A 26427-nucleotide genomic window follows, 5' to 3' on the forward strand; every position below is an offset into this window, starting at 1 on the left:
AACAAAATGTTGATAATTCAGTTTTCAATTAGTCATCGAATAACTCGAAGACTAATACTCTCGAGCAATCGTGTAGTTATAATTTGTTATAGTATCAATAAGAGTAAACAAAAAGAGTAGTCTATATATAATAGTCAGTTTTTCTTATGGAGTTTAGGTTGGCTGCACTGAAACCGTTGTCAGTACTCTGCTTCTGCTACAAACAGCTGATAACAAAATCAGTCCTGTGTCCTGATGCTGATATCCTTTTATCCTGCCAGCTATAAAAATTTGTTTCTCTATAATTTCTATTCAATTTTTATTAATCAATTTGAAGCAGCATTAATTCAATATCATATTCAGAATTGTATTGAACCAACATCATTATTTAGAGGTTGAATAGTGTTTTTGTAAATATGTAAAGAAAAATAAGTAAGGTTAATAACAATATAACCTATTTTAGCAGATTAACTTAGTCCTCAATGCTGTCTACATGTTGGGTGTTTTAGTATTTATTTGTGTATTAATTTACTATGCATTTACTTGGTAAGTATCAGCTGTATCTTTATTTCTAAAGTAAACTTTAAACACCGTTTTATTTCAAGCACAACTTTTAAGAACCTCTTATTTTACAATTGTATAATTAATAAAGTCTGGTTTCTAAATATTTGTTGGAAAACAGGGTTTCACATTATAATGAAGAAACTTTGATTTGGTCAAGTCTATGTTGACATTTTCCAATCCTGCATTCATATGGTCTAAGAGGTTAGGCTAGGATTGCTCTTTACAAGCACAAGATATTTATGTTAATTTATGCAGGAAAGCTTAAGGTACATTAAGTACACTAATGTACATTATATTATATAACATTACTAGTACGGGTATCCCTCATCTAACAAACACAACAGACAAGAAAGTACAACAAATTCCAAATAACATACATAAAACCGAAATCATCTATCAAGGAAGTCCGCTAGATTGTATGGATACAATGCAATATGGAATTCCCTAAATATTATTTTAAACTCCCTCAAGTCTTCAAGCTCTATCAGGTTCATTGCCAGATCACAAAATCTTAAACATTATAGAGTTTTTTCAAAGAACTTTACATATTGTCGCTTTTTTGATCATAGAAAATGCACTGCTTAGTTGGTATTTTTCAAAGATTACCGTATGCAAATCTGATACAGATGAGATTTGCTGTACAATGTTTCTATGCAAGATCTTTTATATTACCGTGTGCCTTATATATAGCCTCTATGTCAAATTGTGGTAATATTCAGTCTAAAGAAAGAGTCTATTATACATCATGATTACATGTAGTCTACAATATGCCACATTTCACGCACTGATAAATTAGGTACATTCCTCATATACAAAATAGGCTAGTTATTGTTATGACTTGATGCATACGCTACTTGAACATCTTGCAATCTGTTCTCCCACAATGCCAATATGATATATAATCAATAATGTTTTGACACTATGATTCTTGGCAAGGCTGAACAGAGAAGATAGCATGAAGGGGCTCTCTGAACCTCATTGGTGATCAGCCATTCGTCTTGATAGAATTCTCTCATATTATTCAGTGCAATTTGTTTGATTCAGGATTTCTATGTATTTGCTCACATTAACATGATTCAATCCATTTTTACAGGCTTTTTCCTCAGTTTTTAAGTTGGATTATAAAACGAAGATTCCACATAGAAGCTCGAATTGGACGGATTGGAATACCATACTTTACACTTCATGATGTTCATATTACTAAGAATGGAGTATCAGTGGTATGTTTTTCTGATTAAAAAATTAATTTTGTTTGTTTTTAGTCTTGGGGAATTATTATTATTTATCAAACTCCACTGCATAACAAAACATAACACTCACCTAATTGTTAAAACAATCATAATAATATTAGTATAATGAAAAGTTATACCAAAAAAGGAAGGTTACATGGGATGGCTTAGACTCACATAATAATAGTCTTGTGGCCAGGAGATTTGCAATTTCAGTCTACTTTTACTGCACTATCATGGGTTCGATTCCCATTCAAATCAAATCATTTATTGCCAAAAAGAAAACAAACAATAATTTACTCATACACATACATACACGAGCAAAAATATAAATAAAATGTTCATACAATATTATACATGAGAGAAGAAAAAACTAATTATAAAATTTCCAGGCATCACCGGCAAAAATAAATTTTCATCTGGCAATTTTTTGTATCAACCATCTCTCAAAAGTCATACACTTGTATGTGATTCTCACAAGAATGATTAAATAAGTTATGTCTTAAAATTCAAAATTACATGTGATTAAATTAAGAATGATTGACCGAGCGAAGTGAGGTCTATGATTCAAGTCGACGGTTTGGCATTTCTCTTAATGTTCAAATGCTTATATGTTTTTATGTTGCGAATTTACGGCGAAACGCGGTAATAGATTTTCATGAAATTTGACAGATATGTTCCTTTTTAAATTGCACGTCGACGTATATACAAGGTTTTTTGGAAATTCTGCATTTCAAAGATAATATAAAAGGAAAAAGGAGCCTCCTTCATTCGCCAATATTAGAGTAAAAATCAGACTATAGAATTATTCATCATAAATCAGCTGTTTAGTGGACTATAATACTACCCTTTCAAAAACATCGAACATCTTGAAAATGTATCTTTCCATCAACGTTAGTTGTAGACAGTTGACTATAATACTACCCGTTCAAAAACATCGAACATCTGGAAAATTTATCTTTCGATCAACGTTGTAGACAGTTGCAGCCAGACCTGATAACAGCGCTCACACTCACATTCCGGGACGACACGTCACGGTACGATAGGACAGAAAGCTCTATGTTTATTTAGGTTTTTTTCTAGACATTTTAAATAGATGAATTATTTATTAATTTTTGAGAAAACATAACAACAGGTCAATGTAACTTACTGAGCTCGAGATTTACTGTTCACAGAACTACTAGTAAATCTGAGTATAGTTCTTATGAGTGTACAATTCGAAAGGTAACGTCCTCTTTACACAAATATTAGTGTTATTTATAATGAACCTTTCCTATTCCCTTTTTTCAGGCTGTTACTAGACTTTTAATGTCTTGTGAGATTATAATAAGTTTGTAAGAGTTATTTTTGAAATTTAGTAAGAGTTGAGATTATAAGAGAATTCTACTCTCTTATTTTTCAATCATTGCTATTGTTTCCTTGAAATATTTCCAGCATATTGATAGGATCGGCTTTCGCAGCAGCTTCCTCAGTAGTGAAGTAACAAAACTCGTCTCGGTTATAATCCAAAATGTGAGAATCAACAAAGATGTCGTGGGCAGGAGAGAGATGGACACTCCGTCCACAAGATGGAGCACTCCTCTCTCTTTCCACGACCAGAAAATTCCACCACTTGTCATCACTTTTGCACAGGTATTGTTTCCTTTATTCAATTACAAGTTCATGCTCTATCTCGACTCAATGCATTTATCAATGGAGCTCCTTAAAGTCTCATAAATTCCGTAACTGTTTATCTATAAATATAACAAAAAATTGAACACAGAACAGTTCTCAATTAAATTTTCCATTCTATTCAATATCTAGTGCATTTCTCAGTTATATTAAGCTTGTTATCTTATCAACAAAATTAATAAAATAAATAAATGGAAATAAAATTTCATGAATAAAATACAAATACACTAGCTCTTCCATACGGCACTCTTACATGGGAAAACATTGCCTACAGCAAATATGATTCATTGTTGTGAGTGCCTTAACAGTGCAATTATTCAATCAATCAAATCAATTTATATTCCATTTTTTACAGTATATACAGAGCATGAAATCACCATAGTTATGGAAATTTACAAGATACCCTAAAGAATCTAAATCAAGATACCCTAAAGAACATTACAAAAAATCATTATTATGGAAAATAATCCCAAAGGTTACAAAAACCTGTTTGGGCAGAAAGAAGGAAGTGTTATAGTTAACACAAAGCAAATTAAGAAAGAGAAAAAATAAAACTAAAAAGACAATAAAAAAGGAAAGAGAACTTGAGTATCAGTTGAACATTATAAAAATAGGTACTAACAATATTTCACTATATACAATCACATTACAAACTAAAAAAAATGTCGCGCTTCCCAGTTGTAAAAAAATAAATGGAGAAACAAGAAGAATATTAAGAAAATACTTGCAACTTTCACCTCATCTTTATCATATGCACATTAATATGGAAGTACCCAGTACTGTAGTAATTTTTTCTCTATTTATTTTTTACAAACACACTAGTCATTGTTTGATTACAAATACTGCTTATTACTTATCATCATTTACATGTGTTCTTATAGGAAAGTAGAACTTTCTTCTTCAATAATAATTATTGCTAATAAATTGATCATATAATCCATAAATCAGATATCAACTTGAATATTGAATATTTATCAACAAGACGTCGTTTGACATAGTATCGTGATTGTCATAATAAAATCGTTATATCTTGTTCTCTTTTGTCTCTTGTTGGACTGAACCATGTGTTACGTCATCAGTTCATGGCGGTGCACGTGCGCTCGATCAGCGCGATGCTGCTGCGGCCGGAGTCGCCCGAATGGCTGCTGCACACGACCTGCAGCGACCTGCACGTGGACGGCTCGGTCATGCACAGTGCGCGCTCGCTGCTCGTCAACGTCGCCGTCGGCGCCACCAGTGCGCGGCTGCTGCGTCACGCCAACAGCGCCACCACTGCGCACGCGCCCGACGCCTGTCTCGCCGAGCTGTCCGTCGCGCTCACCGCTGAGGCCACCGTTTTCGCGCAGGGGCCCTTGTCTGTGCAGGTATGTTGGCGACACTTCGAGTATTATCGATTTTAGAGAATCGATAGTAGGCCACTATCGATATTCCAGTATCGATAGTATCGAATTTTAGTAAGGATAGTATCGAATTTTAATACCGGAACAGGATAATTAATAAAGCTGATTCCTGAAGTGAAGATCATGATGAGGTGAAATGACTATCAAAAATAAAAGTGGAAAACCAATATACTGGAATTATTAAAACTGAATTAAATAGTTGGCAGTTACTGCTAGATAACAGCTCTTGATTTAGTATAGTATACTTTGATTATTGTTTTTTTTTTTTGCATGGTACATGATTTTATTCATTTGTAAATGTGTATTGTATTTTGTATGTAAAGGAATTAACTAGAGACCCCCTGGGTTGAAGAACTCGCTTATGAACAGTTGTATTGATCTCTGAGATCCTCAACTTGTAATTATACAGATTTGGTAAGAATTATTATGGAAACAGCTGAATATATATCTTTTACAAGTATGATATTACAGTAGCGGGTTCCACGGGAATCCTATTCCAAATGAAAAAAAAAATTCTGTCGCTACATAACTTTTTTCCGTTATATGGATCCAATTTCATTTCGAATCATGCTTCATTTTGAATGAAACTTCATTTTTTCAAATGGGAAGTTGGTCATGTGATACATGATTCCCATACAGAATTTCAAAGTAAAATAAATGGTGAAACCCGCACATTGATATCTCAAACCGTTTCAATGATCCCAACATTTAAATGTACTAAAAAATTATACAAAAATGAAATTAATGAGTACGGTACCTATACATTGAATAATCTAGTGTTAGTGAACACTAATAGTAGGCCTAGTTTCTACTCACATTTTAACTCTTTAAACAAAAAAAGTTGTCATATCAACTGCTATCCCAAGTAGTATTAATTACGTGTATGTTACAGACAGGCAGACAGACGTTAACGGAAGCGAGTTAAGAGTGCGCGTTATTTTCCGCCATATTGAATTGAATGTCCCATAAGATTAATGTTATCTTTTGGAAGGTATAGCGCCGTTATTTATGAACGGAAATTCACGTACTATACATCGTTGAAAAGAGAATAACATTCTTCAAAGCCTGAGTTAGTTACTTTTTCAATTTTAAAACTACTATCATTATTAAAGCGAGACTAAACCTTTTAGAGTTTGAATTTTTTCAGAGTTTCGGAAGGAGTATTTCAAATTTGAAAAAACTCATGCCTTGCTTAATAAAATACTTTATTCAAGAAAATCACATGTATATGCACATGTGACATCTCCTAAAAGGAATGCTTGATTTCAATTTTACACCACTGTTTGTAACGGTAAAATGGAACTTATAAATTGATGTTGTCTATTATTCAGCTGAAATCATGTGTCGGCGCATAAAGTCTGTCTGTCTGATAGTCTGTGTGACAACTGCCGAATAATAGCCTCAGCTTCTTTAAATTAATGGAAAAAATTCAGAAATAGCAAACAAATAATTCCAGCTGATTGATGAATGATAAATCAAAACACATTATTTCTTATGCATTTTCAATGATATCTTTATATCCTGAAAAAGGACGAAGGAGTGAGTCAATTCTGTTGTCCAACGAACTTGACTTGTAAAAAGGTTCGAAGAATTCGTGTTCAAGATTTGAAGCTGATTGATCAATTTTCTCTAAAGTTCTTGTCGAACATACAAACAGACAGAAAACGACTTTGGGCTCTAGTAAGTCGAAAATGAAAACTTCGCGAACGCTCGTTCAATAAATGAAACTAATACATAACTCAACTATAGTCAGAGAGGTATAGTCGTATTTTACACGACTCTTTCTCGAAGACAGAGAGGCCCGATACTCTTTCCTCCACTAATCACTCCCGCTACCCAACAGCATTCTCCCTACTTTTATCTTAGCATCCAATTGTGCGCAGCATGCTTACTCCTCTCCACTACTCTGTCCATGCTACAAACTGTGGAAGGAGAAATCAGTTTCCCCTCTTCATGTTAAAAGTAATATCTCTCTGACTATAGTTAACTAACTAATAACTAAAACTGGAATAAAATATACCGAAACTCGATACTATCTTTATTCTAAAATCCATAAGTTATAAGTGATCACTTATTGTGCATTTGTTCAAATTCATTAAAAGGTGAAATTCTCTGTGTAGGTATATTGTCCCAATTGATTAGAAAACTCCATAGTGAGATTCACTTTTAACTTTAATCACCATTCTTCAAATTGTTCATTTATATTTGTATTTTTTTGCAGAAAGTATTCATTGGCCTAGAAAATACAAAAGCGGTTATGAACGATGGTTTCTATGCTTTCGCCAGAGAACGTCAGAGACCGACACCACAGCCTTCAAAAGGCGAAGAGACGTCACCCAGCCACTATGGCTCCACTTTTGAACTTTTATACAATATTTCCCCTATCATTCCCGAGGTGAGTAGATATGAAAGATATAAACATTTCAATGTAATTCAAATTTTTTGAATAGATTCTCAGAGACGCTGAACTGGCAGTCTATGAAAAATTGCTGTTAATATAATTCTGAAACGATTATTGTATTTAACTGTTGTATTACTCAAAGGCAGAATAAAGTTTATTTTTATTTTCAGATTCTGTGTGCTGTTATTGTAATATTGCTATAGAGAAGTCCTACTGTGATGTTGAATGTATCTTTGAAAATCATTATAAACATAGATAAGGAAAAGTAATTGATTTACTGTATGCTCCGATTATAAAAATAGTGATTATAATATATTTCGTTTCTTAATATGGGAAGAGAGTTGTGATATTACACCCATTCATCATCCTACAAATATTGTCAATAGAATCCGATAAGTTTCCAATTATTTTTCCGATAATTTTCTAGGAGAATATCGAAAGAAGCCGATAGATTTGGAGTGTTGAAAGTTATTATCCCCACTCAAACCATTCCTAGTTACATTCAATCCCAATAAAGTTATATTATTCTCTTCCCATATCTCTATTCTTCCCCGAAAATGAATAGTGTAGAAAAAAATATATAGTTATCACCGTTATACTAAAAAGTGGTTTAACAATTTTTTCAATATTAACAACTTACTTTGATGCCTTGAGGATTTTTTCAATCAATCGATTCATTTATTTTATAAACGAACATAACATAACAATGAAAAAATATAAAAATGTGAGATAAAAGTGGACAACCTTAGGCATAAGCCCGAGTGGGGTGTACTAATCCAAATGGATAGGGTATACTCAGAGGAGTAAGGCCGCTCTGCTTTCTAAATAAACTTAGCATGATAAATTTTAACATAAACATTTTTTTATTCTTGGATTCTTCATAATATTTCATACTCATCCGAGTGTTTTGTTGTAACATTCAGCTTACGAATGTAAATATCGTGAGTCTACGGTATGTTAATTGTTGTAAATATGTTTCTTTTTCAGTTTCTCACGGTGAAGATACAAGATGCTGTTCTAACTGGTAGTAAAGACATAGCTAAACTGGAGTGCCTTACACTTTGTACTGAATTCAAACCTGGTCCCAAAAAAGCTGAAGGTAACTGTTCAAACATATCATGCTTCATTATTTTCCTCCAATCTCATCTTACTCTCTCGCTATATTTTCTCTCATTTTTGTATCATCTATTTCAATAGGGGTACTTGAAAGTTCAATTACATAGAATTACCAATACCTTTTTTCGCTATTGTTATTCTCGTATTTACCGTACATTTATTGACTCACAAATTATAACATGCTCTGATTTTAATTATTAAACTTCATATGAATTCAAAAATGTTTAAATAAATCTAGAATTTTCCTATTGTGAAATCATAACACAAGACGTTACATTGCTGTACTCACACAAAATTATCTATGAAACGCATTTTGTTATTATCACGCATCCAATAATTAAAATGATTTATCTTCAGTTGTAAATTATAATTTTCTTTCCTATTCTTAGGTTTTGGTTGGCCAAAAGCGATAGTAGACTTACAAGTCAATGACTTGGCTGTGATTGGTGATAGAGAAAAGATTCTTGGTCTGAAAAAGCTCTCCATCAAAGCTGAGGTATGTTGATCTTCTTTTTTTGTTATGAAACTTTACTGTTATCATTATCAATTCGATCAATTTCAATATTCTCAACATCTAATGCAATCAAGTCCAACATGATAATAATCTAATTATTATTAAACCCATTTAATAGTAACTACCCTACAGAAGAATTGACGCTTCATATTATTGATAGTTTCTATTTTTGTTTGGTAACTTAATAGTTGTTTTTTAAAAACTCTTGCTCCACAAGTCTCAATTCCATACATTATAAATCAAAAGCACTATTTATCAAAATAATTTGAGATACTTGTTCCGGTTGTTACACAATTATCAATCTCTGGTAAACTCTTCTCTAGATCAATAAGGATATTTATTACAACATCTACCTTCACAACAACCCAGAAAGTTCATACATTGTCATTCACGTGCGATGAAACTGTATATATGGAGTAGACTACATTAATTGATTATTATAAACGTACCGTGTATTCCTATTACAGTCTTTCAATATTCAGTTACTATAAATTATTAGTATTCAATCCCTTTTTTCAGCTTCTGAAGAAACTTCTAAATCTACGATTGATCCTCAACACATTGTCTCTTGTATATAATCATTCAAAATGTGTATTCGTGGGTTGCTGAGAATTTCAAGGATCTCTTCGCATTCAAAGTAAGATTATTTGCTTTATATTCAGATGTATTTGATCTTAAAAATAATGTAATCACAAATAAGAAAGTTAATTTATAATTTTATTGAAATTTATATTCATATTCTATTACTAAAATAAATACTAATTTCTGTAATTAGATTTATCTATCCTAATTTAATACACCTAAATTGATCACATAATCAAATATGAATAAAGTTGAGCAATTGCTTATACTTCTAAAATATGGAGCATTTGCTTCATTTTCTATGAATAAAAGTGAGCAAAACCTTTTGCTCATGCTCATCAAAAAATAGTTTGAGCATTGGCTCAAAAGTAAAAGCTTATTCTCAAAATTGTATGAATAAACTAGAGCATTTGCTCAACTTTTGAAGCAAATGCTTCAAAAAAGGTGAGTCTAGTCTAGAGCAGCTTATCACCTTTTGCTCATAGTAAAATAGCTCAACTAATTCGTATGAGGAAGAGAAAATGATACCAGATACGATCACAACCAATAGTTGAGAACTATAAAACTCTTTTTAGATTCAACCATGATATACTAAAAAAGAATAAATACAAAAGATACCTGATATAAAGATAACCATCACAAAATAGGAAATAGGCATTTAAGAAGATGAGAGTGTAGACGATTATAAGAAGGCTATTGATATTATAAGAATATGCTGAAGATTATTATAGAAATTACATTTTTTCACGCTGTTATTTCAAAATAATTCTAAACTCAACTAACCTAAAACTCTATTCATAAATAGAAAACAGAGCAGACGACGCAAACACAACCGGTGCCCCCTACTTGCATATTTAGCGCTTCCGTGAGCTATAAAAACAAAGTAAGGCTACATAAGCGAATCAGCTGATGAAAAAACTTTAAAATACGTGAGCATTTGCTCCAGAGCTCAGGAGCATAAGGCAAGAGTATAAGGTAAAGCTTATTCATACAAAAATGAGCAAACGCTTTTGCTTCTACCTTTTGCTCATGAGCAAAACCTTATGCTCCATGCTCTTGCTCATGAGCATTTGCTCTGGTTTTATTTATATGGGCCATTGTAATAATTGTACAACAGATAGTATTAATAAATACATATTGAATAACTACAAATTTATTAAAAATACATATTAAATAACTGTAAAGGAATTTCAAATGCGAATGCAGAGCTCATCAGGGATGGGTTTTCAAAAGATTCCATGAGAACTTCCTATTTACCGGACTTGCGCCTACAAAAAAAAATGGCCGCCGTAGGTGGTGGCCGGCGTTGGTATTTTAAACGGGAACTAGACGAACTGAAATTTCGACAAACTGAGACGATCTCTAACAGCTGATTAGTGATTTTTCTCAGTAGGAATTTCTATAAGACCATCAAATACGGCGGCCACTTTTTTCTAGGCTCAGGCCCGGTAGTATATAGGAGGTCCTGATTCCATCATTGCCTGTAAAATCAATTTCAATTGCTTGAGCAATTGTTTTAAGCAAGTTCAATTGCTTATTATATTGATCAGCATTATGATATTTAAGTTATAAGTTCAATTGCTTATTATATTGTTCAGCATTCTGATAGTGATTGCAGAAAATCTATTTTTCATGAATAATATTGAAATGTATTTCTCTGATTATCTCCTACTAACTTATTTATTATCTATATGGTCCCTGTAGAGCCTCAGACTCCTTTTCTGAGAAAATCACACACAAGCCTACTCCAAGAATCTCTGTCTTTTGATCGATGTCTTCATCTCCTTATGCCCAAGGATTGAAGGTCTTCCTCTACTCTAACAACGATCGTACGTAATGGATCGTCCAATGTATTGGAGTCTCTGAATATCACTCAATGTAAATTCGTTGCAATGCTGTATCCGAATGATGACATTCCTCAACTAAAAAGTTAGTGTCAACCTCTCAAAATGAAGTTGACGAAAAGTACAGACTTTCTAATGAATTTTGAACATTTCTAGGAAGGAGATGAATCCTATGCAGTGGAAAAGTCTAGCAATGAGGATGAAGACTGCTGGAATCAACTTGAACTGCAGGGCTGTGCTGAATTGTATAATATTTCGTCAGTATTAAGACTATCTGAAAAGACTGGTGATACATCTGTGGGATTTACAAGACTGAAATGGATATTTGGTTGTGATCCGCCTTATCTGAGTAAGTGAAGACTTAGTTTTGAAATAACAACTTTATTAGCGCTATGTTGAAACAAATTATCATAATATATACTCTTCTAGCCTGAATAAGAATTATTTCGCTTCGTAAGCTATTTTCTATTATTACTTATTTCGAATATTTATTAGTCTACTTAGTTGGTTAGCAGTGATACAGATCACATTAGGAAATAAAAATCTGTATCTTTACTTAAAGGACCCATTTTTCATTTTTTCTGAAGATCGAATAAGTCTCATCTTTACCCAAGTAAATTCAATCTTCAATTACAATAATCTGTTCTTTATCATACTTATTGAAGAGTCTGACAATTGATGGTGAAATCTTGGTGCACTTGCTACCATCGGAGTCACTTAATTTCTATTTTATGTTCCAATTGACTCACTATTCCAATTGAACTTACTTAATCTCCATCCTATTTTAATTTACCCTGTTCTATTTTTGCCGTAAAGGACCCGAAGAGGTGGCGCAATCATGATGCACTTCTAAATGCACTTGCTACTATCGGACTCACTCAATCTATTCTATTCTATACTATAGATACTATATTGTATTTTATACTATAGTCAGTCCAAACTGCCATGAACCCTTAACGATTAAGCCGACACTCGCTCCCCCAGGCGCAGGCACACACGCCCGGCCTACCTGCGCCATTGATATACTATGATTGTATACTACGTAGTATATATTGATTCTGCGCTAATGGGTCTTCTATGAATGAATATTTATATACCTGAGCTATCACCAACTATTTCCTTGTGCTAAGAAATTATATTTTTTAATTGTTAATTTTTCTTAATTTGTGGCCTAATCTAATTACTGAAATCTATTAAGAAGGGTAAGTTCCATGATAAAGTGTTCAAAACTGCTAATATCTTGAATGAACACCTTCAAAATTAGGGAATTCACAAACAGCATGCATCAAGTGGTGATCCTAAGGGTGAAATCACCTGATTTCTCTCTGACAATATTCACAAGTTTTAATCAACATTTTAACATTCTACAATGATATGACTTTTTCAATAACTTGCATTATTTCCTGTACCATAAATCCTGAATAAAATAACAAGAAGTGTATGTTTCAGCCTATCTTCAAAATGAGTCAAAACACAGTGCATTTGTGACCTATAATAATTCTATGTCATATATCTATTATCAAAGATATGATGATATGAGACGCCATTTTGATTGGAAATATTATAATGTGTTCTCTGTAGGATAACATATGATTATAGTTCAACTATTCTAATAGTTGGTCCATTACACTGTAATATTTTCATTACAGATATTTGCTAATAGATGTATGACATAGACCTATTATAGTGTAATACTAGCCTTAAAGTTGTCACAATTGTGCCGTGTTTGGGCTCATTTTAAAAAGAGTAATATTTAGAGTTCAGTAATTGGAGTACAAATTAAGTAAATTTGACAGTTCGGAAAAATGCATTTTTTAACACAAGGCGATTCATAGAAGAATCATTAGCAGGCAGGTAGGCAGACCGTCCCTTTTACTCACACACACAAAAGGTGACTGCGCTTGTGTGTGTGTGTGAGTAGTAGGAGGGTCGGCCTAATCCTTCAGACCTCATGCCTGTTTGGACAGAGTATAATTAATGTCTATTCTATTCTATTGTAATTGACTCACTATTTCAATTGCACGGACTTAATCTCTACTCTATTCTATGATAATTGACTCTGAACTATTTTTCCCGTGAAGTTCCTGAAGAGGTGGTGCCTTTCCAAATGCTTGCTATAGTGAGGTCCACGTTATAATGGCAGTGAAGAAAGATAGGAGAAAAACGTTGCCAAGTCTCTCCATTTTGCCACTGAGTGTAAACATCTGTTACTCAATTCTTCCCATTAAATTTGATCTGATAATAATTATCATTTCCTAGATAAAATAATCAATTTAATGTCAAATTAATCAAGGATATAATTTTTTTTTCATAATTTGATTCAAAAATTTGCTTCCATAACTGAAATCAGATTTTATTTTCATACAAACCTGAAATGGTGGCTAATTTAAAAAGCTGTGATACACCAATCTGAATTTCAAAACAACATAAATTAAGTTATTTGGTAGGTATTCTTTTCCAATTTCTTTTAAAAATAATATAAAAATAGAAATCCTATTGAAAATAAGTAATTTCAATGGAAATAATTCTGAAAAAACCTTTCAATATTATTTATACCGGTACAAGTAGGTCTAACCTATACGTGTAGGCTAACTGAAGCATGGATGAAGTCTAGGATGGTTAGTTATCAACTTTTAAAATGTCATTTCAGGTATTTTGGTTTGTGTTTCTCATACGGTAATGTCTAAAAATGATTTAATTGTTCTAAAAATACATTTTAAATCAATTATACGACTTGTGTAATAAAGTATTTTGATAGAATGAAGAATAAAAATGGCGGCTGAGAATTGTTTGTCCACTTTTGTACAGTCACTGTCAAAAGTAAAGATAAAATATTCTAGAAAACAGACAACATTGCAAAGCTAGAGAGAGATAGCGCTATCTGTTTTGTTGTATGATAGAAAAGGACAGCAACAGTATTGTCAATCATACACTGCCATTATAACGTGGACCTCACTATACCATCGGACTCACTCAATTCCTATTCTATTTAAATTGACTGTGTTCTGTTTCAAGGACCGGAAGAGGTGGTGAAATCGTGGTGCACTCCCAGACTGGCGGCCGGCCTCTCGGAACGCAGCTGCACGACCGAGTTGCTAGTTGAAAACGCATGGTGCAAGTTGAACGAAGGCGTCGACTTCATGCCTTCCGACCTGAAGAAGTGGCACAAGTGGGGCACGCCCATGTTCCTCGGTGTGGCTCTGGTCAACGCCAACACCAAGGCCACTCCTGTCATACAGACCCGGGTCCAGGTCATGCTCGATACCGTGCGCATAGAGTCGAGTCCCCCTTTGGCTGCATTCATCATCTCTGCTTATAAGTGAGCTACAGATTCATTTATTTAGTGCTATCGGATGGGCACGTTACTTATCGGTCCCGGCTGAAGTATGATAGTCTTAAGGCTCATTGACGGCTCAATGATTAAGGCGAGGTGGAAACTCTCCACCAATAAAACTCCCCTCCATACGAATATTTATTCATTTTATGTTCTTCCAAAGTTTACAATATCGTATGAAAGTGAGAGAGATGGACCTTCTAGATCTAATTAAAGCATTGCAATGTTAGGAAAAATAAAATTTAACGCCTCATGAATATTATGGTTTATTGAAAACCATATTATTCAATGTGAAATTAGCTTTCAATGTCAAATTGACTCTACTGGAATTTTGATCCTGCTTTTTTAGAGTTAGTTTTTCGTTCTCTTGATCAAAAATGGTTGTTGTGAACGGACAGGTCCGCAAAGCGTTATTAATTTTATCAAGTTCTAATTTTGTTAACTTGTAATCTAATTAGGTTTAATAAGTTGTAAGATGTATTTTATCTATGTAAAATGCTTGTCTTGAAGACTCTAATGATCGTTAAATTATGTGGTTTTCTACGTTCTGAGAATGTTTACAATCAAAATTCAATGTTGAAATTGATCATGAAACTTTAATCAAATGCTGTGGTTTTTGACAATTTCTTAGTCTTTTCCATTCAATTTAATCAAATGAATATCTATTAAATAGCATCGTAGTACCCTTAGAAGATATGGAACTACAAAGAATTGTAAAAAATGGGTACTATGATGTTATTTTATAAATAAAAATTAGTAGTCCTGAATACATACATTTTAAGAATAAATGGATATCATATAAATAATAATTATTTATATGTTCTACTATTTACTATTCTGTCTATCATTCAAACTCAAAATTTAGTAATCATATTCTAGAATTCAATAGGCCTAGTCTTCACTTGGTCTAATTTATTAGTGTGGAGATTTTGGGTTCCGAAAGCGGGTTTGCACAGATTAGATTTTGCTAACTACTCGTATGTTGAGGAACGTTGCAGCATGAACCTCCTAGATATTTTCCTTTCGCTATTCATAATATTTTTCAAATGGAAATATTTGTTTCCAGCTGCATCAATGAATATGCCGCTCTCAGAACTACTCCAGCGTCGTTGAAGCGGAAATCATTATCGAGAAAAGAAGCCGCTTTTAAAAAGTTCCGGCTCAATTCTTCAATAGTATCGAATGTCACGCTAACCAATGGAAACATATTCTTCATTGCTGATAAGAAAGGTAATTATAAAATTATCTCGGTACAAATAAAAGTGTTTGCTGCAACTCAATGCGTGATATTTCAAATAGCTGATTTATTGGTGATCATAGGCGACGCTTGTCCATACATTTGAATATTTAAATTGACTTTATTTATGGAAATCAAGTTTCTCAAACTAAAATAGAATTGTATCACTCGCTACCTCTGCACTACAAATTGATAAAGTAAATGAACTGTTCAAAGTAGTGGAACGATTGAACTGTACAGGAATAGATTCTAATTTCATTTTCCCGAACAGGAAACACATAATTATACATACTAATATAGATCATTTCATGATATTATTTATTTATTTATTCACATTGTGTACAAATAATACCTAACATGAGGAAAGGCACAACAGGCTCATGCCCAAAACTGTCCCATTTCCAATTTATACTATACTGTCCAAATCAAAATGTTGGTTATGTCACTTTCACTTTTCAAAATAAAATTTACGCACTTCAATATTCAGATAAACGAGTAAATTTTAAATCAAATAGGTACTATTAGAGTCTAAATAAAAAATCTAGAACAGTATCTTAGTAATTATTCAAAAAGTCTAAATTTTGAATGAAACTAGAAATTTTTGAGCTAAAAACTTGACACTTTTGATAGGCATGTGTAAATTTTGAGATAATTACTTATTATCTTGCATGTAAAATCTCATTGAGTTTGAAACTATGAAACATTAATTACAAATAGTTTGACAACATAATTTTCTGAAGAAGTAGAAAATATCAAGCGCCCCGTGGAAATATCGACCTGCTTGAGTTTCATCATCATCATCATCATCATCATCATCATCATCATCATCATCATCATCATCATATATAAACTCATACTGAAATAAATTACTCATTGCAATATTGCAGTGTGCTTGATGACTCGCATGGATTCAACTTCACTGACATACGAGTTGGAGAAGATCACCATTCTGGTAGAAGGGGCCAAAGTCGCTGCAATGAAGCCTACTAAACTTCATTTCACATGTCTCCGTTCAGAGGAAGTCAAGGTAATATCTCATGACGGTTACAATTTTAAATGTTTCTAATGTCAGTTTGATTTTGAGATTTATGTGTAAGTAATGAGAGAAGTATAGAAAATTTGTTGGTAGTTTTTGGTTGATTGGTAAGGAAGTATTTCACACACTCTAGCTAAATGAAATCCAGTGCCACTGGTTCAAAATAACTATTTTATTGTAATCATTGTTTACTGTGTTTTGAATAAATTTAAATACATTTCAGAAGAAGTCAAGGTAATGAGAAAAGAATATGAAAGGTGTTAGCGGTTCAAAACCATCAGGAAGTACTGTAGAATGTAGCTTAAAGTGGATTTTTGAAGTCTCTCCAATTCAAGAATGTAGCTTCATTGATAGGAATAATTCCTATAATTATCAAAAAATTTTCTTCGTCAACTCTACTACTGGTTCAAAGCTTACAATTTTTTGAGGGAGTAACGAATGTTTGTAAAATTATTGAGAGAGAGAAACAATCTCTTCTGATTACTGGTGAATAACTTAGTCTGAAATGAAGTTATTTCTCTGCGTTCTTTCGTTTTTTAGATAAAAAAAACAATAGAAAAACTATTAAGTAACTCTATAAAATTGAATATCGGAAATTTACAACATTCGAAGTGATTAGATGAGAAATATAAGTATTGATTAGCCTGTAAAATTTTAGTTTGTAAGATTTTATTCTATTCTATTTCTTATTATAGCAGAAAGATAATGAATTTGGTTTTGAATTTGATCATTACACTTTGTTGATTCACATTGATCTCTGTCAATTTGTTAAGTATGTGTAGGAGTAGTCACACAAAGTCGTTATTATACTATGAAATATTATTATCTGAATGAATAGTGGAATACTTCTCAACAAATTATCAACTACCTACAACAAAAAAAAATGATTGAATAGTTATGATTAAAAGTGGATTTTGAATGACATTCATGTAACCCTATAAAATTGCATTCATTTTTTCAGTCGGTTTGCATGCATGTGAAACAAGCCAGATTGGACAGGAGGAACCGAGATAATACTATTTGTATCGAATTGATGGAAGAAATGGAAGCTGGCTGGAGTCCCAATCTCCATCTCAAGATACTGGCTCTTTTCGGAGAAATCAATGTTTTGAAAAAAGAGATCCAAACTCTCAGTGAGTATTTTGTTTTATTGTTTACTGTTTTTGAACAAATTAAACTCTTGTTGTTGACTTTTGGAGACCTTCATGAAAAGATCTACCTGTGCTTTGTAGAAGATGGTGGACACTATGTTAGGTGGGTTCCGAGCTGAACCTATGGTATGCATCGTATAAAAAGATATAAAAATCAAATTCGAATAATTATCCACTAGCCTGATTTAAAATTTGGAATCAATGAGATTTCCTCGAATCAATAAATATTTTATTATGACACGGTGTTTCATTATCTGTTCAATTGAAGGTAGAGTTGTAGAGAGGACTAAAAAGTCCTAACTCCACCAAACAAAGATTATTATCATTTCATTTCATATTCAGTTTGTGTTTTTTTTCAGGACGTGGAGATCCAAATGTAGATTTTGAAGAAAGTGATGACTATGACGATAAAAGCGAACCGAAAAAATCTCCAATTTGGCAGATCGTTGCCAAAGGACACATTCGATTCAGCATGACGTTATCGTCGGACCATTATCTTGTATTTTCTACAGGTAATTTATTGCCATTCCTATCAATAATTCCTTGATTTTTTCTCAAGTTTACAATATTTTGATTAAACCGTGTGTTAAACATATTCTGGGCAAATTTTACAAAATTATCCACTGTTGTCAATGTCTATCATAATGTTTCATCCGATACACTATCAAAAAAGATTGTTGTTTTATATTAACCGTTCGTCTCTCAAATAACTTATTGCCTATAATAAACCAAGTTGTAATATATTGTAATTTTACTAGATTTATCCCCTCTAGTTGACATATCCAACTAGAGTAGATGTATCCAACTCTAGTAGATGTATCCAATTCCTAATAACATTTCATTCGATACACTCTCTCAAGAAATGAATGCTGGTGAGTATTAACCGTTTGTCTCACAAATAGCTTAGAGCATATAATGAACTAAATTGTAGTTTACTTATTGTATTCTTACTTGATGGATTCCCTCGCAGATGATCTTCTGTACAGACTTGGCGACAAGGATTGTGTGCTACGAGCCGCCTTGTTGAAAATAGCAGTTGACGAGGAAAATATCTTCACAGTCGAAGGGTTCCATCTCACCAGACTACATGATAGTGAGATCATCAAAACAGAGAGGGCTCATAGTGAAGGTCTTGTTCTGCCCTGGAATAGAACATGGTAATTATTGAGTTCAAACTTATTTTGAATGGAACATTTCATGATGAACTGGTTAATATTCTTTGAATGTAGAAATTACAAACATTCTGGCATACTTCTATTCTCAACGTGAATGAGGTTGCATCTTTAGTCCTTAGAAAACAACCATCAAATTGTTACTGCATTCAAAGGGAAAACAATTTTCGTAGTTTCAATTGGTATCTGTTTCAGGGAACATTCATTTTCGATTCCAAAATCAATTTCAATTTCATTCTTCTACGAAATTACTTTTTTATTTTAATTTATTCACCAAAATACATGAACAGAGATGTTCGATCCATTCAATTGTAGTTGGTGTAGAAAAGTATAAATTGAATTGAACAAAAATTAACATCTCCCTGAAAGATTAAGTTACTTTGTCAAGTATCTTTCATTTTTCAGGGGTGTATCAATCCAGACGTTGAAGATGATATTCCCTTACAACCACAATTTCGCTGCTGCGGTGCAGAATGAGTTCATAACCATTGTGAAATGGTTGAAGCTAGTACACAGGCAGCAGCAACCTGACACAGTCCAGTCCATGGAGAAACCATTACCTTCGGATCTGCTGATCAAGGTATGCTTCTACTGTAACTATAGTCTGTTTCCCTTTCTAAGTTATAGTGACATCAATATACCATTTCAAATGAGCTGCTATCAACTTTTCTCTATCAGTTTCCAACTATTCTGTTGTCTTGAAAAGTATCATACTTCCAGAATTGCAGTCTTTTTCAAGTATTCAACCGATTATTGAGTGTATTGATTTTTCTGTGTCTGACATAATTAAATTTAGGGCCGGTTTCCGAGCTCGGGATTTAGATAAGTCCTAGACTTTAAACAGCTGGAGTCAGAAAATTGGTTTTCCAAAACGGGGCGTAGTAGCAGTCATTGTCATAGTCACGTTTGAATTGAATTTCGAAAAACTAGAAAATTGATCACACAATAAAATAAAGAGAAAATAGTGTAAAGTTTCAGCTATTTTGAATTATTTAGGAATGTCTAATTTCATCAAGGAAAAACGTTTCCAATTATAGAAATTAGAAAATAAAAACTACAATTACTGTTATAAAAGCTGCGACTACGCCCCGTTTTGGAAAGCCAATTTTCTGACTCCAGCTGTTTAAAGTCTAGGACTTAGCTGAATCCCGGGCTCGGAAACCGGCCCTTAATGTTAAAGTATTTTGATAGGGCTAGGATGGAAGTTTTAATACAAAGAATCACTAGCACCTTTATATCACACGTATTTTATTTCAGACACGTCTAGTTTTGGGTATTTATCACATTCTCATTCTTTATTATTTTGTGTACTTTTTATACCCCACCTCACTTTCATAATAAGATGTAATGCATTTATCATAAAAATGTTCATCAAATTTTATGAATCTGAATGTCATTACAATTTTATGATACGTTTTATTTTTATAACGAATCTTGACCGTTTTCAATAATCCATGCTAGTACTTGAATATTCAGATTAATTTAATTTATTTCTAATACTGTTCTTATTTTTATTGTAATACTTAATGAAATGATAAAAAAATTGTTGGAATTGGAACATAATGCACAATTTTTTTTTTTAATTTTGATGATGTTCACGTTTGTTCTCAGATCACTGAATTTGTGTTCGAGATGAGTGATGATCCCTTCGAAGTGAGACTACGTGACAACTTTGAGCTACTTGTTGACGAATATAAAGAGAGTTTGAAACGTCAAAAAATGTTGGATGCCAAGGTAAATTTTTAAAGTAATCTCCTTTCAGTACACGTTCCATAATTTTCGATAATGATTATTTAAGAATGGTTTCCTTTGTAGCTTAATGTACGAACATTTCATGTATCAATCCTTACCTCATTAAGGGCACAACCACACACACAATCCACGAAAATTTAAGTTATCTGAATTCAAAATTTATAGTTTTCATGTTTATTTTGGACTAAAATTTTATAGAAATTGTACACGTGGGAGACTAACCTCATCTTGGACTGTGTCATCACCTAAATTTGTAAGAAAAATAGCACAATGACTACCTTATTATTTTATCTACCAATGTTATTACATCAGTGCCATTTGTATCGTAAATCAATGGTTAAATAAAATGGCCAGCTTTGGAATAGCTATTATTTTCTAATTCTAGCTCTTATCTACTTATTCAATTAATAACTTACAATTTAATTTCCTGAGTAGGTGTGAAGGTGATATTGGGCTAGTTATCCATACTGAATGAAAAGCCCAGGTATTGTCCAACCACAGATTCATGAAAAACGAGACTATAGGAGGTCCACCTTATAATGGCAGTGGAGAAAGATAGGAGAAAAACTTGCCGATCCTCTGTCTTGTCAATGCATTCTATAGACGGTAGCTGATACAGGTTTATTGATGTAATATTAACGGTTAATTCTCGTTCAAAATAATAAATTATATTTTTCAATAATTTCATAATGAATTTTCATAATTAAGATAAAATATTTTGTTAATTAATTATTAATTCTACATTGTTAAAAGATGATCTGGCAACAGAGCAAAGCGAGAAAGAGATGGCGCTATCCGCTTTGTTGAATGATATAAAAGGATAGCAATACCATTGCCAATCAAACACTGCCATTATAACGTGTACCTCACTATAGTATTTTTATTTTGTTCAATTTAATTAGCAACTTTACACACAATTCGCAATTTAGACGACTTATCTTCTCATTTGAGGTGGAGGAAATGTGCAAAGCGAGGTTACTGTTACCAGCCGGCAAGGTAGAGGAGCTCTACAACAACCTGAAGAGCATGAATGGCAAGATCTACATTCAGAGGTCGAAGAAGATGGTGCAGTCTGGCACGCGAACGCGTCTCTTCGCTTGGATCATGTCCGACCTGGAGTTGATCGCTTTGGCCGACCCCTCCATCCACGGAGCCCAGAATGTGGTCAATGTCATGACCGAAATCGACACTGATTCGTGAGTGGTCTCTCGCAAATATCATTTTATTAAATTCCATTCATCATGGCATGTTTCAATTCTAATTATAGTACTACTTTTAGTATAGTTTATGATATAGTTTAGTATAAGAGCAAGATTCTGACCATTATTCAGATTTATATTGATCAGCTCAGATCAGATGAGTAACGTCTGCTCGGTAGGTGAGGAGTTTCTTTTGAGAATTTCAATATTTTCTAGTCTAGATGGAAAAGGCAGCTAATTCTTGCACGAAGAGAAATTGTCAGAAATAAGGTTTACACAATTTCCAGTACATTTTTGTATATATAAAACAGATATAGATATTTTGAATGAAATATTTGCAAAATTTTTCAAAAATATTACAAGATATCATGAAATTTTCACAAAACACTTCACTTACATTGGCTACTTTTGTACAAATTAATAAAAACAATATAAAAATCTTGTAGTACCCTTTATTATTAAAATAAATATCATTTATTCTAATAATAAAGTAGTACCCTTAAATAATATTTACATATTTATAAAATAATATTTATTTCAATAATAAAGAGTACTACAAGAATTTTATTAATTTGTACAAAAGTAGCCAATGTAAGTGAAGTGTTTTTAAAATTTCTTGATATCTTGTAATATTTTTGAAAAATTTTTCAAATATTTTTCTCAAAATATCTATATCTGTTTTATATATAGAAAAATGTACTGGAAATTGTGTAAACCTTATTTTTGACTATTTCTCTTCGTGCAAAAATTAGCTGCCTTTTTCATCTCCCACTAATTGCAATGGTGTTATTTCTACAAATTTACAGCAGTACTCACGTTTTTCTTGTTTGACGGATGCGTTTCGTGGCACTGAGCCACTTCCTCAGCGAACAAGTAGTAGCTAGGTACTGAGAATTTGTAAGGCTGGAATTTTTGGTTATGTGGAAACGTAATAAATTAATTAAACGTTAATTAATTATCTACAAGATATTATCAACAGTTCAAGTAGGATGAAGACAAAAAGAAGAAAAGTAATAAATGTAGCTTAATCTCAATATAATTTGAGGTCACTCTCTTCAACTGAAAGATCGAAATCACTTACTGGTGGATTGGAACTCACCTAAACTTTAGGTTCATATTTATTTTACAGTATAATAATAATTATTATTATTCTTCTATTATACATGCTAGAGTTGAAATTGAGAGCTTAATTTTTTCTACACTTCTTCATTTATTGATTATTTCTTCTCATTTCTTGTCCATTCATTACCATTTTGTCTGTTTTTCTTAGACCATGGCCGGAAGAAGGAGTTGAATTCTCGACACTGTGGTGTCGCTCGGTAGCAGCCAGTTGCAGAGAGTGGAAATTCCAGCTGAGGGACTTTCCTCAGCCGTGGGTCGACATAGGGCAACTACATCTCTGGGGCAGATTGGTGGGTGCTGAGCAGGTCGCTACCAGACGAGGTAAATATTAATTTCAATTTTCCTAATTGAAATCAATTTAAAACTTCCATTTGCACCAATTCTCATAATTTCTATCAGTTTTGTTTCCATTTAGTATTTTAGGATAGAAAAAATTAAATATAAAGAGAATAAATAAAAATCTCAGTACCCTTTTTTTTAAATATTTATTCTCTTTATATTTATATTACAAGTAGCCCTATACAGGAAAGAAATAGAAAAAATTAGCTCATAGTCTTTAGACTATACGGCTATAGTATTGACCAATAGAAAAAAATAGTTTTGTCTTCATAAATAAGATAAGTGAATCCATTGTCTACTCCATTCTCAGTTTATTCACTCGGAGATTAAAATCAGTTGTCAGTATCATAATATTAATCATGCTTGCTACTGCCCAGTGTCTTGAATTCACCCATCATGTAAATGTGTTGTTAGTTTTATTAGATTCAAAATTGTTTAGTTATCAAATTATTTAGTTTGTTTAGACTACATTGACTTATAATTGATCATCGAGGTGATTACTTGTTGAACCTACCGAAGACAATTTATTATTTACTTTATTTATTACACAATTTTCACATGAAATCACTTGATAGAGCAAATCTCTAGTGATGTATGAAACATCAACTTAATATAAATGGAAACAATGAGAATGAATGAATAGATGAATGTATAATACATATTACATGCTACATATTAGGAAACTTAGCATCAAGTGGAGATTTGGATGAAATTACTATAAAGTTTTACAGTGTTTAGTAAAATGAACTTACTAGACTTATACCTCACTGATTTTGGATTAAACTCGATGTTTTCAGAATAGATTTATCTATCTATTCAACTTCGAACTGTACAACACCAATTCCACAAGTAAAAATAAAAATAAAGAAGTTACAATGATGAATGAGTATAATAATAGTGCAACAAGTTTCAAATTCACATGCCTTTCCAAGTATCAATATTGATTTTGACACTTGAAAGTGGCATAAGTGCTTGAAACTAGTTGTGTTTATATATAATAACATATAAAGAGAGTACTAGTCTTCTATTATAATGTTCAATGTATTCGCCAAGATACTTGAAATGCATTGAAAGATATGTTACCCAACCTGTAAACTAATCTTCAAATATTAAATTTTTTCCTGATAAGATCCCCTTAGCAAAATTATTCCCTCTACTTCTAGATTAATTGAATAATTGAGAACGTATATTTTGTGAATAGCAAAGCGAGCAGTGACAATTGAACTGGGAGATCCGTGGGGCGAATTCGTGCTGGAGAGGAACATGACTCATCTGAAATTCTACCACGACTTCAACTGTGAGGTAGAACACTTCAGCTATGCCTTCGGTCCATGCTGGGAGCCAGTCATTGCACAATGCAATCTAAGTATGTGTAATAACTATTATTGTAATAATACGAATTCAGTAACCAAGTTGCTAAAGATTTAGTAACCCCTTACTCACAAAACATGTGTTAATAACACTTACAAAACTCTCCAATTCTCCAACGTAGAATCAAACAATCAAGCAAGAATTAAACATTCTTAATTAATTATCTCTAAATTGTTCCGGTATGTTACCGGTATTTGATCTATTTAATAATATTGTTGCATCTTTTTGGACGTTACATTACAGTATTAATAGTTAATTATAGTATCTTACTTATATGTCGCCTTTATATTATAAGGTCTTACGTATATTATCTTCTCCACTTTCTAGCCTATTAAGACCATCAAAGTAGAAATTACTTCCTTGAATATTATTAAATCTTATCTTCTTTTCAGTATTAAAGGTAGATACCATTTTGAAGAGAAATTCAGGGACTTAAAAACGTTAATCTCATTATAAGTTCGGCAATTTATCTCCTATTATTTTATTGTCATGAATTACACTTATGACAACACTTGACTCAACTCACACTCACGCGACTCAGGTCGAGAAGAGACTCGACTCTAGTCGAGATCATGTGTTTTTAAATGGTGACAGTCGCGGAGACTAGAATCGACTGGTCTGAGTGTCACCATTTGAAAACACATGCTCTAGACTAGAGTCGAGTCTCTTCTCGACCTGAGTCGCGTGAGTGAGTCACTAAGTTGAGCCTTAGTGTTCATTATAAATCCAAGTATTTTCATTAAATGAAATTGCATAATGTAAAATATGAATTTTGAACAAATTATCTTTTTCCTTGGCAGGTTTTGAGAAGATATCAAGGCCTTCACTGGATCCCAGTCCTCCACTATCTTTCTGGGACAAAATGCGTCTGCTGATCCATGGCAGATTAACAATGTTCATCCGACAGCTCACTATTCTCCTACATGCTTCCTTGGATCCCTATAACACAACTGAGGAAATGGAGATTACATGGAGTGATGTAGCTATGGATTGGATTAATGGCAAGTTCATGAAACCTAACTCCAATTGAAAATTTACATTATCACGAATCAGTTTCTAATGTAACAAAAATCTCAAAAAGTGTAATTTACAATAGATCTAATCCAATTGCCAAGAAAGTTTCACTGAAAGACAGTAATGAGCTTCAAAATCGCTTCTCGGTGGTTTGGGATCCACCTAAATCTCTTCTTTACCCAGGCACAAGCAAAATTCATCTGAGCATCATCTTCATGTAGAAAAAACTCCATGTTAACAATAGCAGTTCATACGATTTGTTTATTCTGGGATCAACATTTTACGGTTTCAAATTTCAAGTTCAATATTATAGTCAATAAGAATTGTATATTCAAATAAGTAGAAAAGTTCAGATCCTATTTCTTCTCGACTTGGGCTGTGAATCTTATAATATAATAAT

The 26427-nt window shown here is 32.7% G+C and overlaps 1 protein-coding gene across 1 annotated transcript in view; it reads left to right on the forward strand.

Moving 5' to 3' along the window:
* The first annotated feature begins 214 nt into the window (after nt 1-214).
* Nucleotides 215-26427, forward strand: part of LOC111043378 (protein KIAA0100) — a 60976-nt gene continuing 34763 nt past the window's right edge. The window contains exons 1-21 of the mRNA XM_039436611.1: nt 215-525; nt 1637-1763; nt 3207-3404; nt 4523-4807; nt 7065-7238; nt 8232-8343; nt 8750-8856; nt 9394-9444; nt 11457-11649; nt 14316-14619; nt 15701-15864; nt 16759-16898; nt 17869-18040; nt 18418-18570; nt 19029-19215; nt 19636-19810; nt 20842-20964; nt 21934-22178; nt 23452-23624; nt 24844-25008; nt 25814-26014. Coding sequence (XP_039292545.1) covers nt 473-525; nt 1637-1763; nt 3207-3404; nt 4523-4807; nt 7065-7238; nt 8232-8343; nt 8750-8856; nt 9394-9444; nt 11457-11649; nt 14316-14619; nt 15701-15864; nt 16759-16898; nt 17869-18040; nt 18418-18570; nt 19029-19215; nt 19636-19810; nt 20842-20964; nt 21934-22178; nt 23452-23624; nt 24844-25008; nt 25814-26014 — 3502 coding nt within the window. The 5' untranslated portion in view covers nt 215-472. The remainder of the gene's footprint in view (nt 526-1636; nt 1764-3206; nt 3405-4522; nt 4808-7064; nt 7239-8231; nt 8344-8749; nt 8857-9393; nt 9445-11456; nt 11650-14315; nt 14620-15700; nt 15865-16758; nt 16899-17868; nt 18041-18417; nt 18571-19028; nt 19216-19635; nt 19811-20841; nt 20965-21933; nt 22179-23451; nt 23625-24843; nt 25009-25813; nt 26015-26427) is intronic.

This window comes from Nilaparvata lugens, chromosome 10 (assembly GCF_014356525.2).
Source record: "Nilaparvata lugens isolate BPH chromosome 10, ASM1435652v1, whole genome shotgun sequence".
Classification (NCBI taxonomy): domain Eukaryota; kingdom Metazoa; phylum Arthropoda; class Insecta; order Hemiptera; family Delphacidae; genus Nilaparvata; species Nilaparvata lugens.